This window comes from Ipomoea triloba, chromosome 8 (assembly GCF_003576645.1).
Source record: "Ipomoea triloba cultivar NCNSP0323 chromosome 8, ASM357664v1".
NCBI lineage: Eukaryota > Viridiplantae > Streptophyta > Magnoliopsida > Solanales > Convolvulaceae > Ipomoea > Ipomoea triloba.
Genome location: NC_044923.1, coordinates 13,614,220 through 13,634,646, shown reverse-complemented (window position 1 = coordinate 13,634,646; position 20,427 = coordinate 13,614,220). Strand labels below are relative to the sequence as shown.

Below are 20,427 nucleotides of genomic sequence, written 5' to 3'. Positions count from 1 at the left end.
CACAGTACAAAATAAATTATACTTGCCTTAATAATTAATTATTAATATAATTGCCTAATTTAATTTTACAATTATTAATAATTATTTATGGTAATTATTAGGCATTAAAAAAAGGGATAATAAAGAATAAGAAGAGGAAAACATATAAAAGATGCCATACAATATCTTACTTCGAAATCAAATACATGAAATATTGTAGGAAACATTGATTTTATACACACGGACCCCAATCTTCTTAAATTTTTGCTCATTTGCCTTCTTTTGCTTCATCCACACGGACCCCATTTTTCGGTTCCGCCTCCACTTCCACGTACTCGACATGTGGATTTCCTTTTGCAACTAATAGATTTCTCCTTGCACACCGCTAGATCGGTGAAGACCTTGACGTTCTCGTGGTGGTTTATGGTGGCTTCCTGCTACGACAATTAATTATTACCACAAAGCGATATTGTAATATGATTTAGAGAATTATATTACCAATTAAGTGATGTTGAATAATTTGTTTCCATTATTCTAACAAATATAATGGTTTAATTATTCTCAGAATTTTGTGAATAAAATTTTGTTACCAATTAAGCTTTATTAGTTTTTTTTTTTACCAATTAATTAGTAATATTAGTTTGGGTAGGAAAGTTGAAGTGGAAGATTTTACTTTTATTATAATCTTGGCCCCAGCTGTGTGGACTATATTATCAAAAAATGTACATTCAATACATAAATAATGTATTTTTAATATATTAAAATGTATATTGTATTCAAGAAATGTACATTATTTGAGTATTAAAAGTACATTATTTTATATAATATATATTCAGTACAAAAATAAAGTACTTTTAGTATATAAAAAATGTATTTTTTGTTATGGTACATGGACAATAATTTGCCTCCAAATATCACAAGTACTTATTTTTCTACTTAAAACTTATTTTATAGAGACATCATCTATGTTTTTTGCCATTTCCAAAATGAATATTGGACTAGAGGTTGACCAAAGATCCATTGAGGTTGCTTTTAGAGGTGGACAAAAGATCCAAAATGAATACTGGACTAGTTTGCTAGTATATATAAAATAAGTAATATATTTTTATTTAGTAAATTTTAAAGTTCTGAATCAAATTACTTCAAATTTTAAAATTATTAACTGAAGCAACATAATATATATATATATATATATATATATATATATATATATATATATATACACCATCCAATTTAATTCAATATGAGAAACAAAAGTTCAAATTTCGTATTTAAAAAAATCCTCTACCAATAGTACCATACTACCATAGGAGATTAAGCCTCGGGGGGTTATAAAAAGAATTTAAAAAACAAATGCCAGTAAGTGTGTTAAGCAGAACATATCAACATACACGGATAATCAAGGAAGAAAAAACTAAACAAAAAGGGAGAATCATATAACAGTTTAAAACTTCTAAGTTGACAAAAATAAAAGAATCAGAACATTGAAAATCCAAAACAACTCCTTGCCCATGTAAACAACAAATACAGAAAAGAACGGTAGAATATAAGGCAGTGAATCTGCATCCGTGACTTGATAGGATATAAAACTCATCATCATCAAAATCATTGTTCTTTAAAATTTAGAAGCACTTTCTGTGCACAATTGATGGACCAGCCTCATCATACTCTACCTTGGCAATCCACATCTGCACACACCAATAAAAAATTAAAATATAAAATCACAACAATAAACCTAGTATTACATTGTACAAATCAAATAAACTATTATGGGGTGACCCAGCCAAGATGGTTAAAGATACAAGCTTGTAACCACAAGGTTACAAGTATGAATCCCAGCCTTCTTGGTTTGAGCCGGTCAGTTATGAGTAACCTAGGCTGATTTACCTCCTTGTGTTCCTTTGCCATTTAGGATCACAAGGCAAAATTTACCCAGTGCACAGATAGTGGTGAGGGTTTCCCTTATCACTCAAAATAATTCGGAGTAATAATAATAATAAACTATCGCCACATGAATAAACACACACACACACATATTATATGTATACACACACACACACACACACATATATATATATATATGTATATATATTGTTTTCTTTTTGGGGATGGTTAATGTCAAACCTGTTGGAATGTGCTGAGGGAGGCTAAGATGGAGCCTCCAATCCAGACACTGTATTTCCTCTCAGGTGGTGCCACCACCTTGATCTTCATGCTGCTAGGGGCCAATGCAGTAATTTCCTTGCTCATTCTATCAGCTATACCAGTGAACATGGTAGTACCACCACTGAGTACTATGTTTCCATAAAGGTCCTTTCTTATATCGACATCACATTTCATTATAGAATTGTATGTGGTCTCATGGATTCCTGCTGCTTCCATTCCAATCATCGATGGCTGGAAAAGGACCTCAGGGCATCGGAAACGTTCTGCTCCTATGGTGATAACTTGTCCATCTGGGAGCTCATAGCTCTTTTCTACAGAAGAGCTAGTCTTTGAGGCCTCGAGCTCTTGCTCATAGTCAAGTGCTATGTAAGAAAGCTTTTCTTTCATGTCTCTCACAATTTCCCGCTCAGCTGAAGTGGTAAACGAGTACCCACGCTCTGTGAGAATTTTCATCAAATTATCTGTCAAGTCACGGCCGGCCAAATCAAGACGAAGGATAGCATGTGGAAGAGCATAACCCTCATAAATAGGGACAGTGTGACTGACACCATCACCAGAATCCAAAACAATACCTGAAAAAGAAAAGCAGAAGCAACACCAAGGACCATGAGTGGGCAGACTGTAGATGATTGTATCAACAGAAGTTCAAATTAAGAAAATCTCAAAAATTTTAAGACAGCAGCACATACACCCCTACCCCTCTTGGGAATTTTTCTGTAATGAACAGCTGCTAATGAACTTGAAACACTTCTACAAAGTGAAATCAATAAGATGACAAATAGGTATAAAACTCTTACCAGTTGTACGCCCACTAGCATATAGGGAAAGAACCGCCTGAATGGCAACATACATTGCTGGGGCGTTGAATGTCTCAAACATAATTTGGGTCATCTTTTCGCGATTAGCCTTAGGGTTTAGAGGTGCTTCAGTCAAGAGTACTGGATGCTCCTCAGGGGCAACACGAAGTTCATTATAAAATGTGTGATGCCATATTTTCTCCATATCATCCCAGTTGTTAACAATACCATGCTCAATGGGATATTTCAAAGTTAAAATTCCACGTTTTGACTGGGCTTCATCTCCTACATATGCATCTTTTTGACCCATACCCACCATAACACCTGTGTGACGGGGGCGACCAACAATGCTAGGGAACACAGCCCGTGGAGCATCATCTCCAGCAAACCCAGCCTAGAATTTGATCCAATACAAACCTTTGCAATTAATTGAATTGAGAAAACAGAGCCGCCCAAACTTTACAAAATAATTAAATAACATAGCAGCTCATCAACATATAATAGTAAAATCATTCACTTTGTCCAAACAAAATGAACCTTAAACCAGTACCTTGACCATTCCTGTTCCATTGTCACAGACGAGTGGCTGAATATCCTCTCCCTCTGCCATCTTATGCTACCTCCTGCAAGAAAAATGCAACTTTGATGAAATGGGAAATAAAAAAAGGTAATACAATGAATCAAGTCATATAACTCTAACATCTCGGTGCTCTATTACCAGTCATAAATGTCTAACTAATGTCTAAACTCTTGATTAACTTTATCCATGAGTCCTGAATGGCACAAAAGCTATGAGAGATGCATTGCCATCTTATAAACATATAATGATACTATTAAAAATATACGGAATCCAAATGAATAATCTTTAATTCAAATAAAAACCTATAATGACGAACAGAAACTATGATATCTCAGTGTTAATTGTTAAGAAATAGATATGACTTATGAGCTTTCCGAACTAATGACTGTGTAAGCAAGCTCTTAGTTTTATTTATGAAAATCAATATTTCAAACCATTTAATATCATACATTTCCAGGGAAATCTGAAACCTGTTAGAATGAAATCCAGAGATAGTGCAAGGGCAGGTGCTCAAGGCGTGCATATATTTTTGATAAGTAAAATCAGACATTGAGAACAACCAATCCTTCAGTAATTTTCACTCCAGCAATTAAAAAAAGCTCTTACTTTTATTGTTCTGCTACAAAATTCAAAGACATAATATTCAGAATAATGTCAACACGTACATACATCTATATATCTATATATATATATATATATATATATATATATATATATATATATATATATATATTGGTTCAGGTGCGGCCGTGCTCTCCCCTGCGGTCACACATCACTCAATGTTACGAAACACACCACACAAATATGCACTGTGGTGTGTTTCTTAATATTGTGGTGTGTTTCTTAACATTGAGTGGTGTATTTCGTAACATTGAGTGATGTGTGACCGCAGGGGAGAGCACGGCCGCACCTGAACCAATATATATATATATACGTACATATCACCATGTACCATGTATGCATATAAGACAGATCCGAGATAAAATGCAAAGTTTTCACATAAAAGCAAAGAACTCTAAAGGATGAAAATGATGAGCCACGTTTCATTAAAATTAAACGCCAATCCGATCTAAGAAAACATCATTCAAATCAGAATGCTAAAATTATCATTTTAGAGAAATTCAAAGCTCTCGAGCGTCAAAGCCAAACTAAAAATATAAACATACTTGAAAGGAAAAAAGGAGAATAAAATCTCAAAGATTACGATTTCTGATTCATATCCACAGACCAACATGTCTTAACTAACAATCGAATGTAGGAAACAAAGCGATCCATGAACGGATCAGTGGATCGAAAACGGAATGCAATTGAATCTACCTTTGTGAAAGTGGAAACCGGAGAGAGAAAGACGAGAGATAGACAACGCTGCGATGGAATCGGAGCTCCAAACTCTGCACTTCTCAGAGAGAGTTAGAAGGCGTAGGGATTATATGGAAGAAAAAGAACAAACGTGAGCCGTTGGATGAAGAGGCAGTCTGGATGTACGGACGTGGGAGACACGTCGTAGGACTATCATTAGGGATATTTTAGGAAAATCAATTCTTTCCCTCCAAAAGAAGACTGGTGAAGTGGTTAATAATCATGGGATGTACATAAATTATTTTACTTCACTAATTTATAAAAATAAAGTATTCAATCGAATAAAATAATGTCATGTAAAAATAAGAGAAAATTAGAATGTAACATTTTTGGATGATGAGTAGTATTGCTCCTTACTAAAATACAATAAAATGACGTTGTCGGGGCAAAATAGGTTTCTTTATTTCTTTTATAGGCAAATGTGTTTGATATTGTTTTAGAATATTAAAAAAATTAATTACGACCTTTATTTTTCATTTGAGAAAATATCAAACACATTTTTAAAGGCCATTGGGTGTGGAGGTGGATGTTGAATATTAGCTAATATAAAATTTAAAGAAAAAATCACAATTTTGGTTCCTCAGTTGTTTGCCAACTATCAATGTAGTCCGTAATTTTCAATTTCAACTAATTTGATTCTCGAATTGTTTAAAATTTTGTCAATTAAACCTTTCTAAGGGAACCTAAATGATGATTTTCCATTTTTTTTTTTAAAGATAAACGTAGCTATTCCATTAATTCATAACATAAAACGTTTACATCAATTATCAATGAAATGGTAAACCATTCTTTACGGTCAGACATAGAAACAACTTTTCTAACTATGCTATAGAAAACTTGAATCGCAGACTGCTTCATAACTATGAAGCTATGTTACTTCAGGAAGCTTAAAGCTTCTTCAAAGATCTGGGTCTTCGTCATCATTCTTTTTTGCTCGCCTAGGATAAGATCAACACTTGTCGAAACCAAACTAAACGATTTATGCTTATGAAAATGAAAAGCTCGTGAAAGTAACGAGATGAAAAATGATCGTGAAACTAACGAGAGGAAAACACAATAATAGAGAAAAAAAAAGTGGGTGCGAGTCACGGTACAATGGAGAGGCAGAGATAGATTCACGAAGATATTGAGAGGGCTAGAGGGGTGACTGGGTGCGAGTCGAAGAGCCAGAGAGAGAGAGCGATGGGTGGGTGAGAGCAGCGAAGGGTGAGAGATAAAGACAGTGAGTATGAGAGTGGTGAGTGATGGAGAAGATAAGAGAGAGTAAAAGAGAATTTTATGTCCGAAACCCTAAAATGAATCGTTCCAAAAAAATTACAGTATTTTTTAAAATTATAATGTGATAAAAGTATTATATATTTGGAATTATGCTAAATATTATACTTAAACCTATTGTTTCATTCTAAATTATGCATTTAAAAAATTTAAAAATATTGAAAATTTTCAAAAACTCATATTTAAGCCTACAATTTGTTATTTTACATTTTACTAAATATCTTTTTTATATGTACTTAAAAAAATAACTTTTTTATATTGATGTTTAATTAGGTGTTTTGTTGAATACAATTTTTTATGACTAAATGATAGCACTCAATACCAACAATATGACCATGGAAATATAGTAGAGATCTTAACTTATGATTTTACAAAGAAATGTTGGTTGCAACAAAGAAATATGTATCGTTTTGAAAATTGAGGGGCGACATTTACACACCACTAATAATTCAGGGGTGACATTAATAATTGACATATTATTGAGGGGCATAAATTACAATTTTTCCTTAAAAATTATCTAAAGATTATTATTTTACGTCTCATTTAGATTTGTGAAAATAATTGTGTTGTAATAATGTGTGTTTATTTTAAATAATTTTTAAATTGTGTTGTAATAATGTGTGTTTATTTTAAATAATTTTTAAAAAGTATATTAATAATGTGTGTTTATTTTAAATAATTTTTAAAAAGTATATTAAACAAATGTGTTTATTTTAAATAATTTTTAAAAAGTATATTAAACAAATATTATACTGTGTTAGAGTCAATAGTACTCAAAAATTATTTTTTGAACAAATTTTAAAATTTTAAATTTCTCAAAAATTATTTTTTGAACAAATTTTAAAATTTTAAATTTTAAATTTATAATAGAATTTAATTCTTCGTATTATGTTAGAATATTTTGAATTTATTATTGATTTTTCTCGTATTATGTTAGAATATTTTGAATTTATTATTGATTTTTCTTATTAAAATTATGAAATTATCATAATATTACATGAATTTTATAATATGTTCTATTTGTGCATCACAAATTCACAATATATAAGTGTAATTATGTAGCTTTTTGTACATGTTTTATACTTAATTTATTATTTTTCAGAAAAAAAAAAAGAATTTACATGCAATCACATATTCATATCATTTAGTTAATATTGTATACTATCGCTTAATACTCTTGGAGTATATTCTTATATAATTGATCGAATTAATATTGTGTATCGCACGGGTGAAATTTTAAATACTTTACATTCAACTCTTTTAATATAGTTTATTATTTTAGTAATTAACCACCTTAAATATCAATTTATATTTTAATTACAAATATTTATGTTCATAATTTTATCATATCAAATCAACATAATTTTTAAATAATAAAACTTTATAAATGAGTAAACATCATATTTCCTTATTATATATGAAATTTAATAATATTAATAGTTTTTAATAACATAGAATTATTTTAATATTTCAAATATTTAGTCCGTGCATCGCACGGGTAGCATACTAGTTTGATCAGAAGGACCAAAACTGATAAAAATAACAAAGTTAGACACCAAAATTGAAAAAATTTAAAATTGTGCACAAAAATTGATAAAACTTAAAAGTCGAGAACGACCAAAAGTGATATTAATTCTTTTTTTAACCACAGAAACCTTAAAAGTAAGTTCGTGAACCAAAAATGATGTTAAAAGATTGATGTCAGAATATCTTATGGATTTTTAAGCAACATCAAAGCCACAAGTCCCATATTACATTATTACCATACCCAGGATTTAGTTCTAGTTGAACCAAGGATAACATCTAACAATGACATAATAATGCTCAAATGTGAGAGTTATGAACAAGGATAAAAGTAAAAGACATCAACATAATATCATAACCAGCAATAGTTAATTAGCCTAAAATAGGACATGAAGAATAAAAGAATTCCCAGATAAAACTAGCCACAATATCTAATTCCTCTTCAACATAGAAGACATACTATGTGGAACAATACAATACTATTACATCAACATGGCTCGTCTGCAAAGCCATGGACAATTGTGAAAAACTACAACATATGCTATATTGCCAGAGGTGAGATTACAGAGTCAAATTTTGGAATCAATTGAATTGCATCCCACGTTGAACAATTTCTAAATGAAATAAAATGAATACTCCATCAATATACCAAAGCACAAAGCACCAACACAGCAAATAGTATCACCATTTGATGAATTACCTCTAGCCAGCCAGCCAGAGAGCACAACCAAAACAATGTCTAATCTACCTTCTTCTCTGTTTTCTTGTATTCCTCCAACTCCTTCAACCACAAGTCCCCAAAGTCACAGTCCTTCCATGCCTCAAACCAGGGTCCCCCAAGGGTATAGTGGATTGCCTTGGGAAGAGTATAAGGATTGCCCTCAACAACCCGATTGTGCCCTACAAGGAAATTCCATACGAAAGGGACATCTCCGATCTCGTGATCTTCTAACCACATGAACCTATGAAGAAATGCACCAGACTCAGAATTCACCACCTCAGGGGTTAGCACCTTATTCTTGGGATGTCCACAATTGTAGAGAACCATGGATGACCAGTTCTTCCTCGGATAAACTGTTTGCACTGCCCCATCCATTTTTGTGGTCTCCTTTGGAGCATAATCATGTTGTACACACATTACAGCATACTTATCATCAACCAAATCCCTCAATTCCTTAATGTCACCCAAGTAGAGGAAATCACAATCCACAAACATGGCCCAACCCTCATAATTGGCAAGGTAAGGGGTCAAGAACCGCGAAAAGGAAAACTCAGTGCTCTCCAGTTTCCCTCTCTCACGCCAATAAAGGCCCTTCTGCCTCAACTCAGATTGTTTAATGGGGTGGATTTCAATGGGGATTGAAGATCTTTTCAAAAGGGAATGGCAGCAGACCTCATAAGCAACATCTTCACGGGGATCATAGCCTATGAAAATCTTGAATGGCTTTGAGGCATTGCCATTCTCTGGTTTAGTAGTTCCACTATTCGTATTCATTGAAACTGGAATGGAAGTAGTCTCAGATTTCTTTACCTCCACGCCATTCACAGACAAATCTTGTGCCACGGACGACATTCTAGACCAAGATTCTCAAACCTGCAAGATCAAGAATTAAAATTACATTAAAGAAATGAAAGCAAAAAATAGGAATCCAGATGGTAAAACTAGAAAAGGATGAAAATATTACCAAAGGAGAAAGAGCGGGTAGATCTGGGGCGGACGAAAAGTAAATGTAACTAGATACTACTTTGTTTGATCTCAATGAACAAGCTCAAAATAGCAGTACTACAAGTTCAGCCTATAAGTCTAACATCTTGGTTCTCTATTACAATTCATAAATGTCTTAACTATAGAAGCTTGTGCAACAGTAATGTCTAAACTCTTGGTTAAATTTATCCAAGAGTCCTGAATGAAACAAAAGCTATGACAGATGCATTGCCAACTTATAAACATATAATGATACAATTAAAAAAAAAATACGGAATCCATATGAATAATCTTTACTTCAAGTAAAAACTATAATGCAGCATAGAAACTATGACATCTTAGTGTTAATTGTTAAGAAATAGATGACTGATGAACTTTCTGAACTAATGACTCTGTAAGCAAGCTCTTAGTTTTATTTATGAAAATCAATACTTCAAACCATTTAATATCATACATTGCCATGTATGATCTGAAACCTGAAACCTGTTAGAATGAAATCCAGAAATATTGCAAGGGCAGGTGCTCAAAGCGTGCATATTTTTGAGAAGTAATATCAGACATTCAGAAAAAGCAATCGTTCAGTAATATTCATTGCAGCAATTAAAAAAAAAAAAAGCAATTATTTTTATTGTTCTGCTACAAAATTCAAGGACAATATTCAGAATAATGACAACACGTACATAAATCTATACACTTACATGTACATATGTATACATATAAGACCGATCTGAGATAAAATGCAAACTTGTCACTTAAAAGCAAAGAACTCCAAAGAATGAAAATCAAGAACCACGTTTCATTAAAATTAAGCGCCAATCCGATCTAAGAAAACATCATTCAAATCAGAATGCTAAAATTATCATTTTCGAGAACTTCAAAGCTCTCGAGCGTCAAAGCAAACTAAAATAACAAATATACTTCAAAGGAAAAAAGGAGAATAAAATCTCAAAGATTACGATTTCTGATTCATATCCACAGACCAGCAAGTCTTAACTAACAACAGAATGTATGAAACAAAGCGATCCATGAACGGATCAGTGGATCGAAAACGAAATGCAATTGAATCTACCTTTGTGAAAGTGGAAAACGGAGAGAGAAACACGAGAGATAGACAACGCTGCAAGGGAATCGGAGCTCGTAACTTGCGAGAGTTGGAAGGCGTACGGATTATATGGAAGAAAGAAAACAAACGTCAGCCGTTGGATGAGGAGGCAGTCTGGATGTACGGACGCGGGACACTCGTCGTGGGAGTCGGTGGGACTATTATGACGGTATTCTAGTATTTTACTAAAATAGTTAATTCCATTTTTTATTCTAGATTTATAGGTGAGAGTGCATTTTTAGTCATTTTTTCTAAAAACATTCAGGGTGTGTTTGGTTGGGGGGTTTAGGCATAAGGTATGAGTATCAAAGTGATTGCTAGTGTTTGGTTGATAGGTTTTGTGGATGCTACTATGGGTTTGGAATACCCCATTAATGGCAAAACTCATACCCTTATTAAATAAGGGTTTCATCTCCCTTCATCATTTTTTCCCCAACTATTAATAATCATTCCCATTCCACCCAACTACCAAACATGCTAAATACTTTCACCAAAACCCATTACCATTACCAAGTATTTGATACCCATTCCGATTCCGATTCCCATGTGCGAACCAAACGCACCCTCATTTTTTATCTTAGTATTATTCTGGCATGACCATTTTTTATCCTTCATCAACAAAACAGTTTAAATTTCGCCAAATACAAGAACATTTCAGTCTACAGTTTTAATTCTTTTCAAAAAAAAATAAACATAAAAAATATATCGGGTCAAACTACTTTGTACAAAAAAGATCGAAATGTCATTGTATTTAACGACATTTTAGTCCCTTTTTATAAAAACATTCTCATTTGGTCCTAGTATTATTGTGGTATGAAGATTTTTTGTCCTTTGTCAAGAAAATCATTAAAATGTCGTTCAATACAATGACATTTCGATCTTTTTTGTACAAAGTAGTTTGACCCGATATATTTTTTATGTTTATTTTTTTGAAAAAATATCAAAACTAAAGACTGAAATGTTCTTGTATTTGGCGAAATTTAAACTGTTTTGTTGATGAAGAACAAAAAATGGTCATGCCTGAATAATACTAAGATAAAAAAAAATGGAAGTTTTGAGAAAAAATGACTAAAAATGGACTCTTACCCATAAATCTAGGACCAAAAATTGAATTAACTCTTTACTAAAATGTGATCATATGAAATTGGCGTGTGAAAATTAGAAATTTTATTTTTGGTCATTTTATGTAGTATAGACTTAATTTCTGCGTTATATGTGTGAAATTATCTTTAATCTCTAAGTTATACGCGAAGTAATGATTTTAATTCAGGAGAATTATTCTACAACCAATTTGTCACTTTATAAAGTGGATGATTTGATCTGTCAGGACTAAAATTACCAGTCCACTCGTAATTTAGGAGTTAAAATGGTCTACGCATATAACTCAAGTGCTAAGTTTGTACTACAAGTATAACTTGAGAACCAAAAATGTAATTTTCCTTTTTTTTTTTTCTTTGAGAAGATAAAGAGGGGATACCCTAAAAACACTAGCTCCTCTGGTGCTCATCCAAAACAACCCTTCTAGCTCTTGGTATATCCATCTTGTATTCCGTCGAGATGTTATGTATTGTTCAAGGAGGGTGTTGAAACACACGTGAATTGCCATCGTTGGCCAAGGAGTGCTTCGCCATGGAATCTGCAACCTGGATTTGCTCCCTATTGACATGTACCAAAGTATAAAATGCAGGATACAACTAAGCACAAGGAGTAGAAAGTCATTTCCATTATTTGTAGTTGTTGAGAGCAGTTACTTTGTGGTAGCTTGTATATAAAGGTTGTAGCTGAGCAGAGTTTTATCAATTTCACTTTTTTTTTTCTCTCTGTAATATCTTCTCCATTCTCATATAATAAAAGCTCTCTGCATTTTCTTCTTCATTATGCTGAAATATCCACTGACTTTTCCTGAGTTCTGAAATGGTATCAAAGCGTCGCAATCTGAGCTTTGCGACGGTTCCCTCGGCAAATGCATAATCCAGCAAAGCTCCATAACCACAACATCCTCCATCAATATCGCCTCCGCAATGAAGTGCGAGTTCGAAAGACTATGAAAATCGGTTGTTCATGCATGTGAGTGAGAATCCGAATGAAGTGCTTGTATCTCCTCCATTGATAGCGTCTAATTACAACTCATGGAGTCGATTGATGAGAATAACGCTAGAAGTTAATAACAAATGGAGAATAATTGATGGCTCCATTCCCATTCCAAATGTTGGACAACCTCAATATGTAGCTTGGAGGAGATGCAACATGATCGTAAGTTCTTGGTTATTAAAATCAGTGTCCTTCTATTGCTCAGAGTGTTATCTATTTCAGAAAAGCAAATAACACATGGGAGGACTTAAGAAGGAGGTTCTCTCAAGCAGATCCACACAGAATCTCAAAACTCCATGATGAAATCTACAATAATAAACAAGGAGTTTTGAGTGTTATTGACTACTACACAAGGTGCAAAATCTTGTGGGAGGAACTCCTAGATGTTCATGTGAGCTTGTGAGCTTGTGAATGCACTCATAGATGTTCATGTGATCTCGTGAACAAAATAATAAAGGAATGTGACGATGATAATAAAGGAACAAAATAATAAAGGAACGTGACGATGATAAGGTAATCCAATTTTTGAAGGGTCTAAATGATGATTTTACTAGTATTAAATCAAGAGTTCTAGATCTAAATCCTATGCCATGTGTCTATAAAGTGTTGGAATGGCACTCTAACTAGAAAGACAAATCAATGGCACAAATATTAGATGCTGTGGGAATGGTATATTGCAAGCTAATGCCAATCAAGGTAACCTCACAAAACAAATGAATGAAGAAGTTGTGGCTGTTGTTTCTGGTTCAAATAATACCAATAATTTCAATAACAAAAAAGGTTTAACACTAACATTATATTGGAAGCAATTCTGTAGCAAAATGCACATTTTGTGGAATAAAGGCCACTCCATAAACAAATGTTATAAAAAGCACGGATACCCCCGGATGGATTGCAGGCTATAAGTCCAAAGGGAAGCTAGCAAGCAATAGTTCAGGGACATGTTAATCGGTTAGTAGTTTCTGCAAATGCAAACCAAACTAGAGATACAAGAATATCAAACGAGCAACTCTAGAAATGGATCACACTTATCCATACTTAGATTAGACAAGATTCATCCACTGTTGCAACAGTTTCACTTAGTCTCCCTAGTCCCTACTCCAACTCTGGTTCCAAACTTTAAAGCTACGACAGAGAATCCACTTGAAGGCAAGTTTACTTCTATAGCTCACATTAATTCTATTTTGAAATATGCGGCCACATGGATATTAGACATAGGTGCAACAGATTATATTACCTGCTCTTTGGAATATTTTGATGGATATAGGGTTGTTCAGGGAGTTGTGGTCAACTTGCCAAACGTGGAGACTGTTAAAGTCTCACTTATTAGAAATATTAGACTATATGAGAACTTAAGGTTAAAGAATGTTTTGTGCATCCCCAGTTTTACTTTCAATATTGTGTCAGCCAGTAAATTAGCCAAACATTCAAATTGTAGCTTAAACGTGATAGCAAATGAATGTTTGATCCAAGATGTTCATGAGATGATGATTGGTTTTGCTAAGGAAGATAATGTGTTGTACCTTCTGAAAGATCCTCCAACAAAGAAAATTTCTTCTTTAGTATGTCTAATAAGATACATTGTAATTCTGTTAGTATGGATGTTTGGCACTAGAGACTAGGAATTTTCCCATTACTAAAATGCAAATGTTGTGTGATTTTCATCAGACTTCTTAGAATAATTAAGAATTTAGCTGGTGATGTGTCATGTGTGTCATTTTGTTAAACATAAGAGATCTCCTTTTGCTATTTGTACTTCCACTACTGCAAGTTGTTTTGAGTAGATACATTTGGATATTTGGAATCCCTTTCTAGTTTGCTCAATGTAGGGACAACACTATTTTCTCACAATATTGGATGACTACAGTAGGTTCACATGGCTACATCTGATGAGGCATAAGTCAGAGTCAAAACCTTTGATCAAAGCATTTTACAACTATGTAGTAACTAAGTTTTCTACTAAAATCAAGGTCATACGAAGTGATAATGGGGCTGAGTTTAATATGACTGAGTTTTATGCAGAAAAGGGCATTTTACATCAAAAGTCATGTGTCAACACCCCACAGTAGAATGCAATTGCAAACAAGGAAGCATCAACTGATGTTTTGGGTGTACAAAGTGGAGATTTTGACTGCTAGGGTAAGACTTATGTTCATCTAAATTCTTTTTACCCCATAAGAAACAAAAACATTTTCTCTAAGTGTTTATGTGAAAATCTTTTGCCCTAAAAAAATTCAATTTTGTTATTATTTTTAAATGATTGCTATTTGAGACTCATGATCCTTGTAAAAATTGTGTTATTATGTAAACTATTTGAATAAATATGTATTAGCATGGAATTTAAGTCTGTATATTTGGGTACATGTGATATGATCGTAATTCGTGTATATGTGTGTTTAATAATCCATGTTAATTCGTATGTATATATAATATTAGGGTATGGTATGTTGTAAGGCTATACAAATATACATATATATGATATTAGTTTCTTTGCATTCTACATACATAGTTAGTACGTTTCCCTTATAGTATGTACTAGTTTTATACGCGCATTGCGCGTATGGGTTAATGCCCAATGTTTATATTTAAATAAATATTTGAAAGTATAACAATGCAAGATTATATAGGAGAAGTTTATACATGGGTAATTGAATGTCGATTTTTTTTATTTAAATATCTAACTCAAAGTATATGAATCCAAGATAATATAGAAAATTCATTATAATTATTACTAAAATAAATGTTTGCAACCTTGTAAAATCGATAGTATAAATATTTGGTCTAAAAATGATAGTCTAAATAAATACTACTTTTCATTTGAATTTTTCTAAGTGTTCTTAATTCTCTTTTGAGTAACATTGTCATTGTCTTCATCTTTACTATTTGTTCTCTTCCTTTTTGTTGGTAGTGTGTTATTTGCAATTCGGTTATTGTTGGTAGCATAGATGACAACGTCATGCAATGAGATTATGATATAGGAGCTATGGACTTTCCTTTAGGTGTTCTGCTTGGGGTTCATTTGGTTCAACCATTATTGTTGAATGAGTTATTGTGGATAAAGAAATCCATAGTTTAAGAAAAAAAGATTAAATAAATTAATAAAAATTTGAAAATTTAAAATATTATATATTCTAAAGATATTAAAAGGTAGTTTCTCGCTTCAATTTCTTGGGTAATGGGTTATTTGAGTACTTTCATTGTCAACAAATCCCCCAAGTAGTTAATATGATTGGTTTCAAACTATTCTTTTTTATTTTTTTCATGGTATTAAAGAAATACATATGTATCATTTTTTGGTGTAACTACTAATTTATTTAATTCAATAAGAGTAAAATAGAGCGATTCCGCTTCAATTTGTTGGGTTATTTGAGTACTCTCTTTGTCAACCAATCCCCAAGTAGTTAATATAATTAGATTCAAATTATTTTAAAATTTATTTTTCATAGTATTAATAAAATACTTGGTAAATAAATATATAACATTATTTTATACTATAACTTTGATATTTAATTACAAGATATTGTAAAAATAAGATAATGGACAATGTAATGAATATCAATTGATAAATTTAAATGTAAAGAATCTTTGCATGAGAGAAAATAAAGACAATATAACTAAAGAAATTATTTTTCTTATTTAATTTAATTTTTTGATAATGAATAATTTTTTTTAGAAATACATATTTATCATTTTTTGTTGTATCTACTAATTTATTTAATTTAATAAGAGTAAATAGAGTGAGAAACTTAATTATGTCAAATTTGATTGAGATGAGGTTCGAACCTAAGATCTTTCTTATAGAAATTAATGGGTAAGTTAAAAGTTAACGAAATATTAACGGAGAAGAGAATATTTAACGGAAAACTTAACGGATAATCATAATAGTAAGGTTACGTTAAATTAGGTAATCTCTATTAATAATATTAATCTGAATTATCTTAACCATCTATTTGATTAAATAATTCATCTGAACCATCCATTTGATTAAATAATTTGACCGCCATTTTCTCTACCCATTTTAGGCCTAACTCTCTTTGGCTCTTATTAGTATAGTAGATAATATTTAGGTATATAATTAATTATATTTAATTGCATGTTCGATTATTTATATATATCAACTTTAAGAGTTATATATTAGATTAAAATGTTTGATTAGTATGTGCGTATTATAGTAATATAGTATATGATTGATTTGTACGCTATTTAGTATGTGATTATGTATTTGGTCTCTCACGTTTGGTTATGGATTACTATGATATACCGGTGTGGGGTTGGTCTCTCACATTTGGTTATTCATTATTATTATCTAAAAACATAATAAGTTTCAATGATGATTATATCCCTTATTTTTGTCCCTTTTTTAACTGCTTACTTTCTTGTACATTAGGTTCTTAATGTTGTACACTACATTTTTATGGACAAGAATGTCCAACATATTCTGTTACTGTTAAAGTTGACTAAAGAACCGTTAAAGTATAAATTCATTTTCGTCCACTCATTTTTCCCCTAATTCTTCCGCTTTTCCTTCCCTTATTTCCCCTAATCTTTCGCTTTTTCTTATTTACCCAGAGGAGGGATCTGCAATTTCCCTACTTCCCCTAATTCTTCCGCTTTTCCTTCCCTTATTTCCCCTAATCTTCCGCTTTTTCTTATTTACCCAGAAGAAGGATCTGCAATCCACCATGTTACGAATCTTCCACCTATTTCCTCCGCAGATTCCTCCCATCATTAATCTGCTGCTTTATATGAGGATTTACACGCTCAACAGCTAGAAGAAGAGCTGCAATCAACGGCATTCAATGGATATGAACATGAATTGCGCTCAATATTTAAGCCAAGGTAAATTCTTTAATATTTTTGTTAATTTTATATAATTAGATGCTGGTTGGTCGATTTGGGGTAGCTCCTATTCTCAGCTTGTACTAAAAAAGATAGGAAAATTAAAGGGATTCAATGGGTTTTCTAATTGTATTCATCAAATGTACATTTATGTTTAATTTTGTTAATTTATGATAATGTCGTGATGGTTAACTGCAGATATTTAAACCCTAAAAGAAATTATGAATAACTGTACACTCAAATAATCTAGACAAATAATTTTTTATTGTTTATTCTTTGGAAACAGAGAAATAAATTATTTGGTTGGTCGTACTTGTATTGTAGAAATAACTCTTAGAAGATGATATATATATTTTTTATTCAGTACTGTATTGGTATACTTAATTTCATTGTGATTGCTAAATTAATGTTATTTCTTTCTGAATTTGTATTTTGTTTTCTGAAAAGTTTCTTGATTTATCTCTTTTTTCTTTATTTAATTTTGAAATGTTGCTTGATGTTATGAGGTATTGATACACATGATTTTATACCTTTATTTGCCCCACGATTCAGGAGTTTTTGTTGCTTATTTCCTTTACCTTGATACATTTAAGGCTCGTTTGTGTGTTACATTTGATTAATCTTAGTTTATTCACAAATGAAGAGCAAAGGAAGGAATTTCGGTCATCTCGGACTAGTTTTCGAGACATAAGGAATCTACCCTGGGACGGAAAAGAGCAACGGAGCACGAAAGGAGTCAGAAGAGGACTAGGGGGCCGCATCACGGCCAGCCTCACGGCCGTGATACCGGCTGTGATTCCCACCGCGGACAGCAGCTGGCCACGCCACATCACGGCCCCGATCCCGGCCGTGATGGTGGCCATGACCCGGCTGCTGTCCAGTATTTATTCTGCGTTTTTTCTGATATTTTGGGGATGTCAAGCCCTAGTTTAGTTTAGTGCAATTTTTCCCTTCTTTAGAGTTCTCTATAGCATAGAATAGAGAAGATTTACATCATTGAATTCGGTTACAAGCTTGGAATCATTGTTTGGATTGGACTTGCTCTCAAGAATTTTTAGTAAAGTTTTCCTTTTTATTCTTTAATTTTGCAGCTATGATTTCAATCTTTAATTCTTGCTTTGCTGTGTTTACTTCAATCATGCGTGAGTAATTCGCCTATGGGTTTCGATTAGGGGTCCATTGTTAATCTTGATGTTCAATTTGTGATTATTGCATAAAGGGATTGAATCTTTTACCTAGGGTTTATGTTGATTTGGGGATTTGCTTTCTACTTGTTATTGATTGATGGCCACAATTAATTACTAGTCTAGGAGAGGGATTCATTACAACGAAAGTTGGATGGAGACCTCGAGCCTTACCAATTTCAACCTAATTTTCCTACTATGAGAATATGGGTAATTTTGGGGGTTTACAATGCTTAGGTGCTTAAGGTTATGATTGATGCATCACGACAGTGGGGCAATTGTAGCCTAATTCTGTTTATTGATTACGAAAATAGCTGAATTGAATTCTTATGTGCATTGCCCGTAAATCCCTAGGTTAATTATTCTTTCCCTAATTCTGAGATTGTTAGAACATCAAGATTACAATTCCCCTAATCTGACCCATTCCCTTATCATACAGTTAATTCATTAGCAAATTTATTTCTTTTTCTTTCATCATTCAGTGATTAGTTGCTTGGATTCTATTTGATTCGCATACTCTAGTGCCTAGTACTCTTAATTCATACAATTACGTGCCATAACCCCAATCCTCAACGGAACGACAATTCACACCCATATTTTCACTCCTATTTATACATCATCACATTTTGGCGCCGTTGCCGGGGATTGGTTTATTTGGTTTTAATTGTGTGATTAATTTCTTGCTACCATTAGAGTTAGTGAATTTTAGGAGATCAAGTTTTATTTTATTCAGTATTCAAAAAAAATGAAAAAAAAAAAGTATATTTGCACTAACCCGTAACCCATTTCTTCCAAGAGTGTTTGTGGTTGTGTTTGACATTAGGTTTCCCTCCTCTTATGCACACTAGATCGAAAGGGAGCACGAATCTTCGTCTCTACGATCCAAATCTTAAGAGGAAGTTAAGGAGGGAGAAGAAGGCGTTACGTGATTGGCTTCGAGAGTTTCAGAACTTCGAAGTAGACATGGAGACCGGAGACAGTAGCAATACCGGGCAGCCAGCCCATACTGGTGTCAACACACAACAGCACCCAAGGCAGAGAGAGGTAGCTGGGGACAACCCTGGAGTTCGTGCCGATCCTCCAGTGCCAATTGTTCAGAATCAGGCACAGAACTTCAGGGTCGATCCAAACCCGAATGTCTATGTTGGGGGAGGATTGGGAGCTCCTTTTGTACAGCAGCAGCCTGCATATCAACCGCAGGGCTATGGGTTTGGGATGCAAAATCTTCTCCATCAGATGAATCCCAATTTGGTCCAGCAGTTTGCCCAGCAGTTCCCACAGGCAAATCCCATTGCAGCTCACTTAGCTCCTGAGTTCAGTGAAGAGGATTGTATTGTGTATCCAGGAGTTGAGGCAAATAATTTTGAGTTGAAGACTGTTCTCATTCATATGGTTCAGAATAATCAGTTTGGAGGAGCTCGGGTTGAGGACCCGAAAGCCCATGTTGTGCACTTTGACCGAATCTGCCAGACCGTCAAGATGAATGGCATTCCTAGTGATGCCATCAAGCTAAGATTGTTCCCCTTTTCCCTGAGAGATCAAGCACTGAGTTGGTTGAATTCCTTTCCAGCCAACTATTTTATTACCTGGGAGCAGCTCTACAAAGCTTTCATGCAGGAGTACTGTCCTCCTTCCAAGGCTGCCAGGCTAAAGAAACAAATTCAGAATTTCCAGCAGTTTGGCAATGAAGATCTTCCTGAGGCTTGGAAGCGGTTTAAGGAGTTGAGGAGGCAGTGCCCGAAGAATTTGATGACTTCAGGTGATTTTATTTCATCATTCTATGAGGGGTTGGCTAATCGGTCGAAGGTTATTCTAAATACCTCATC

General features: G+C 33.3%; 2 protein-coding genes across 2 annotated transcripts; both read right to left on the bottom strand.

Moving 5' to 3' along the window:
- Nucleotides 1–1,288: 1,288 nt before the first annotated feature.
- LOC116027367 (actin-like) lies at nt 1,289–4,926 on the bottom strand. The gene is made up of 5 exons (XM_031268949.1): nt 4,840–4,926; nt 3,493–3,565; nt 2,943–3,336; nt 2,104–2,717; nt 1,289–1,667 (listed from the first exon to the last, which is right to left on the bottom strand). Exons 2-5 carry the CDS (start codon nt 3,550–3,552, stop codon nt 1,602–1,604), a joined length of 1,134 nt encoding a protein of 377 aa, XP_031124809.1. The 5' UTR covers nt 3,553–3,565; nt 4,840–4,926; the 3' UTR covers nt 1,289–1,601.
- Nucleotides 4,927–8,012: 3,086 nt separating this feature from the next.
- LOC116026594 (protein CDI-like) lies at nt 8,013–10,550 on the bottom strand. Its single transcript, XM_031267915.1, has 2 exons — nt 10,455–10,550; nt 8,013–9,274 (listed from the first exon to the last, which is right to left on the bottom strand). Exon 2 carries the CDS (start codon nt 9,251–9,253, stop codon nt 8,420–8,422), a length of 834 nt encoding a protein of 277 aa, XP_031123775.1. The 5' UTR covers nt 9,254–9,274; nt 10,455–10,550; the 3' UTR covers nt 8,013–8,419.
- Nucleotides 10,551–20,427: the final 9,877 nt, after the last annotated feature.

Excerpts from the sequence above, each read along its gene's own strand:
- LOC116027367 (XM_031268949.1), bottom strand. The coding sequence starts at position 3,552 with ATGGCAGAGGGAGAGGATATTCAGCCACTCGTCTGTGACAATGGAACA. Across the intron at positions 2,718-2,942 it reads TGCTAGTGGGCGTACAACTG|GTATTGTTTTGGATTCTGGT; the intron begins GTAAGAGTTTTA and ends TTTCTTTTTCAG. Across the intron at positions 1,668-2,103 it reads CCCTCAGCACATTCCAACAG|ATGTGGATTGCCAAGGTAGA; the intron begins GTTTGACATTAA and ends TGGTGTGTGCAG.
- LOC116026594 (XM_031267915.1), bottom strand. The coding sequence starts at position 9,253 with ATGTCGTCCGTGGCACAAGATTTGTCTGTGAATGGCGTGGAGGTAAAG.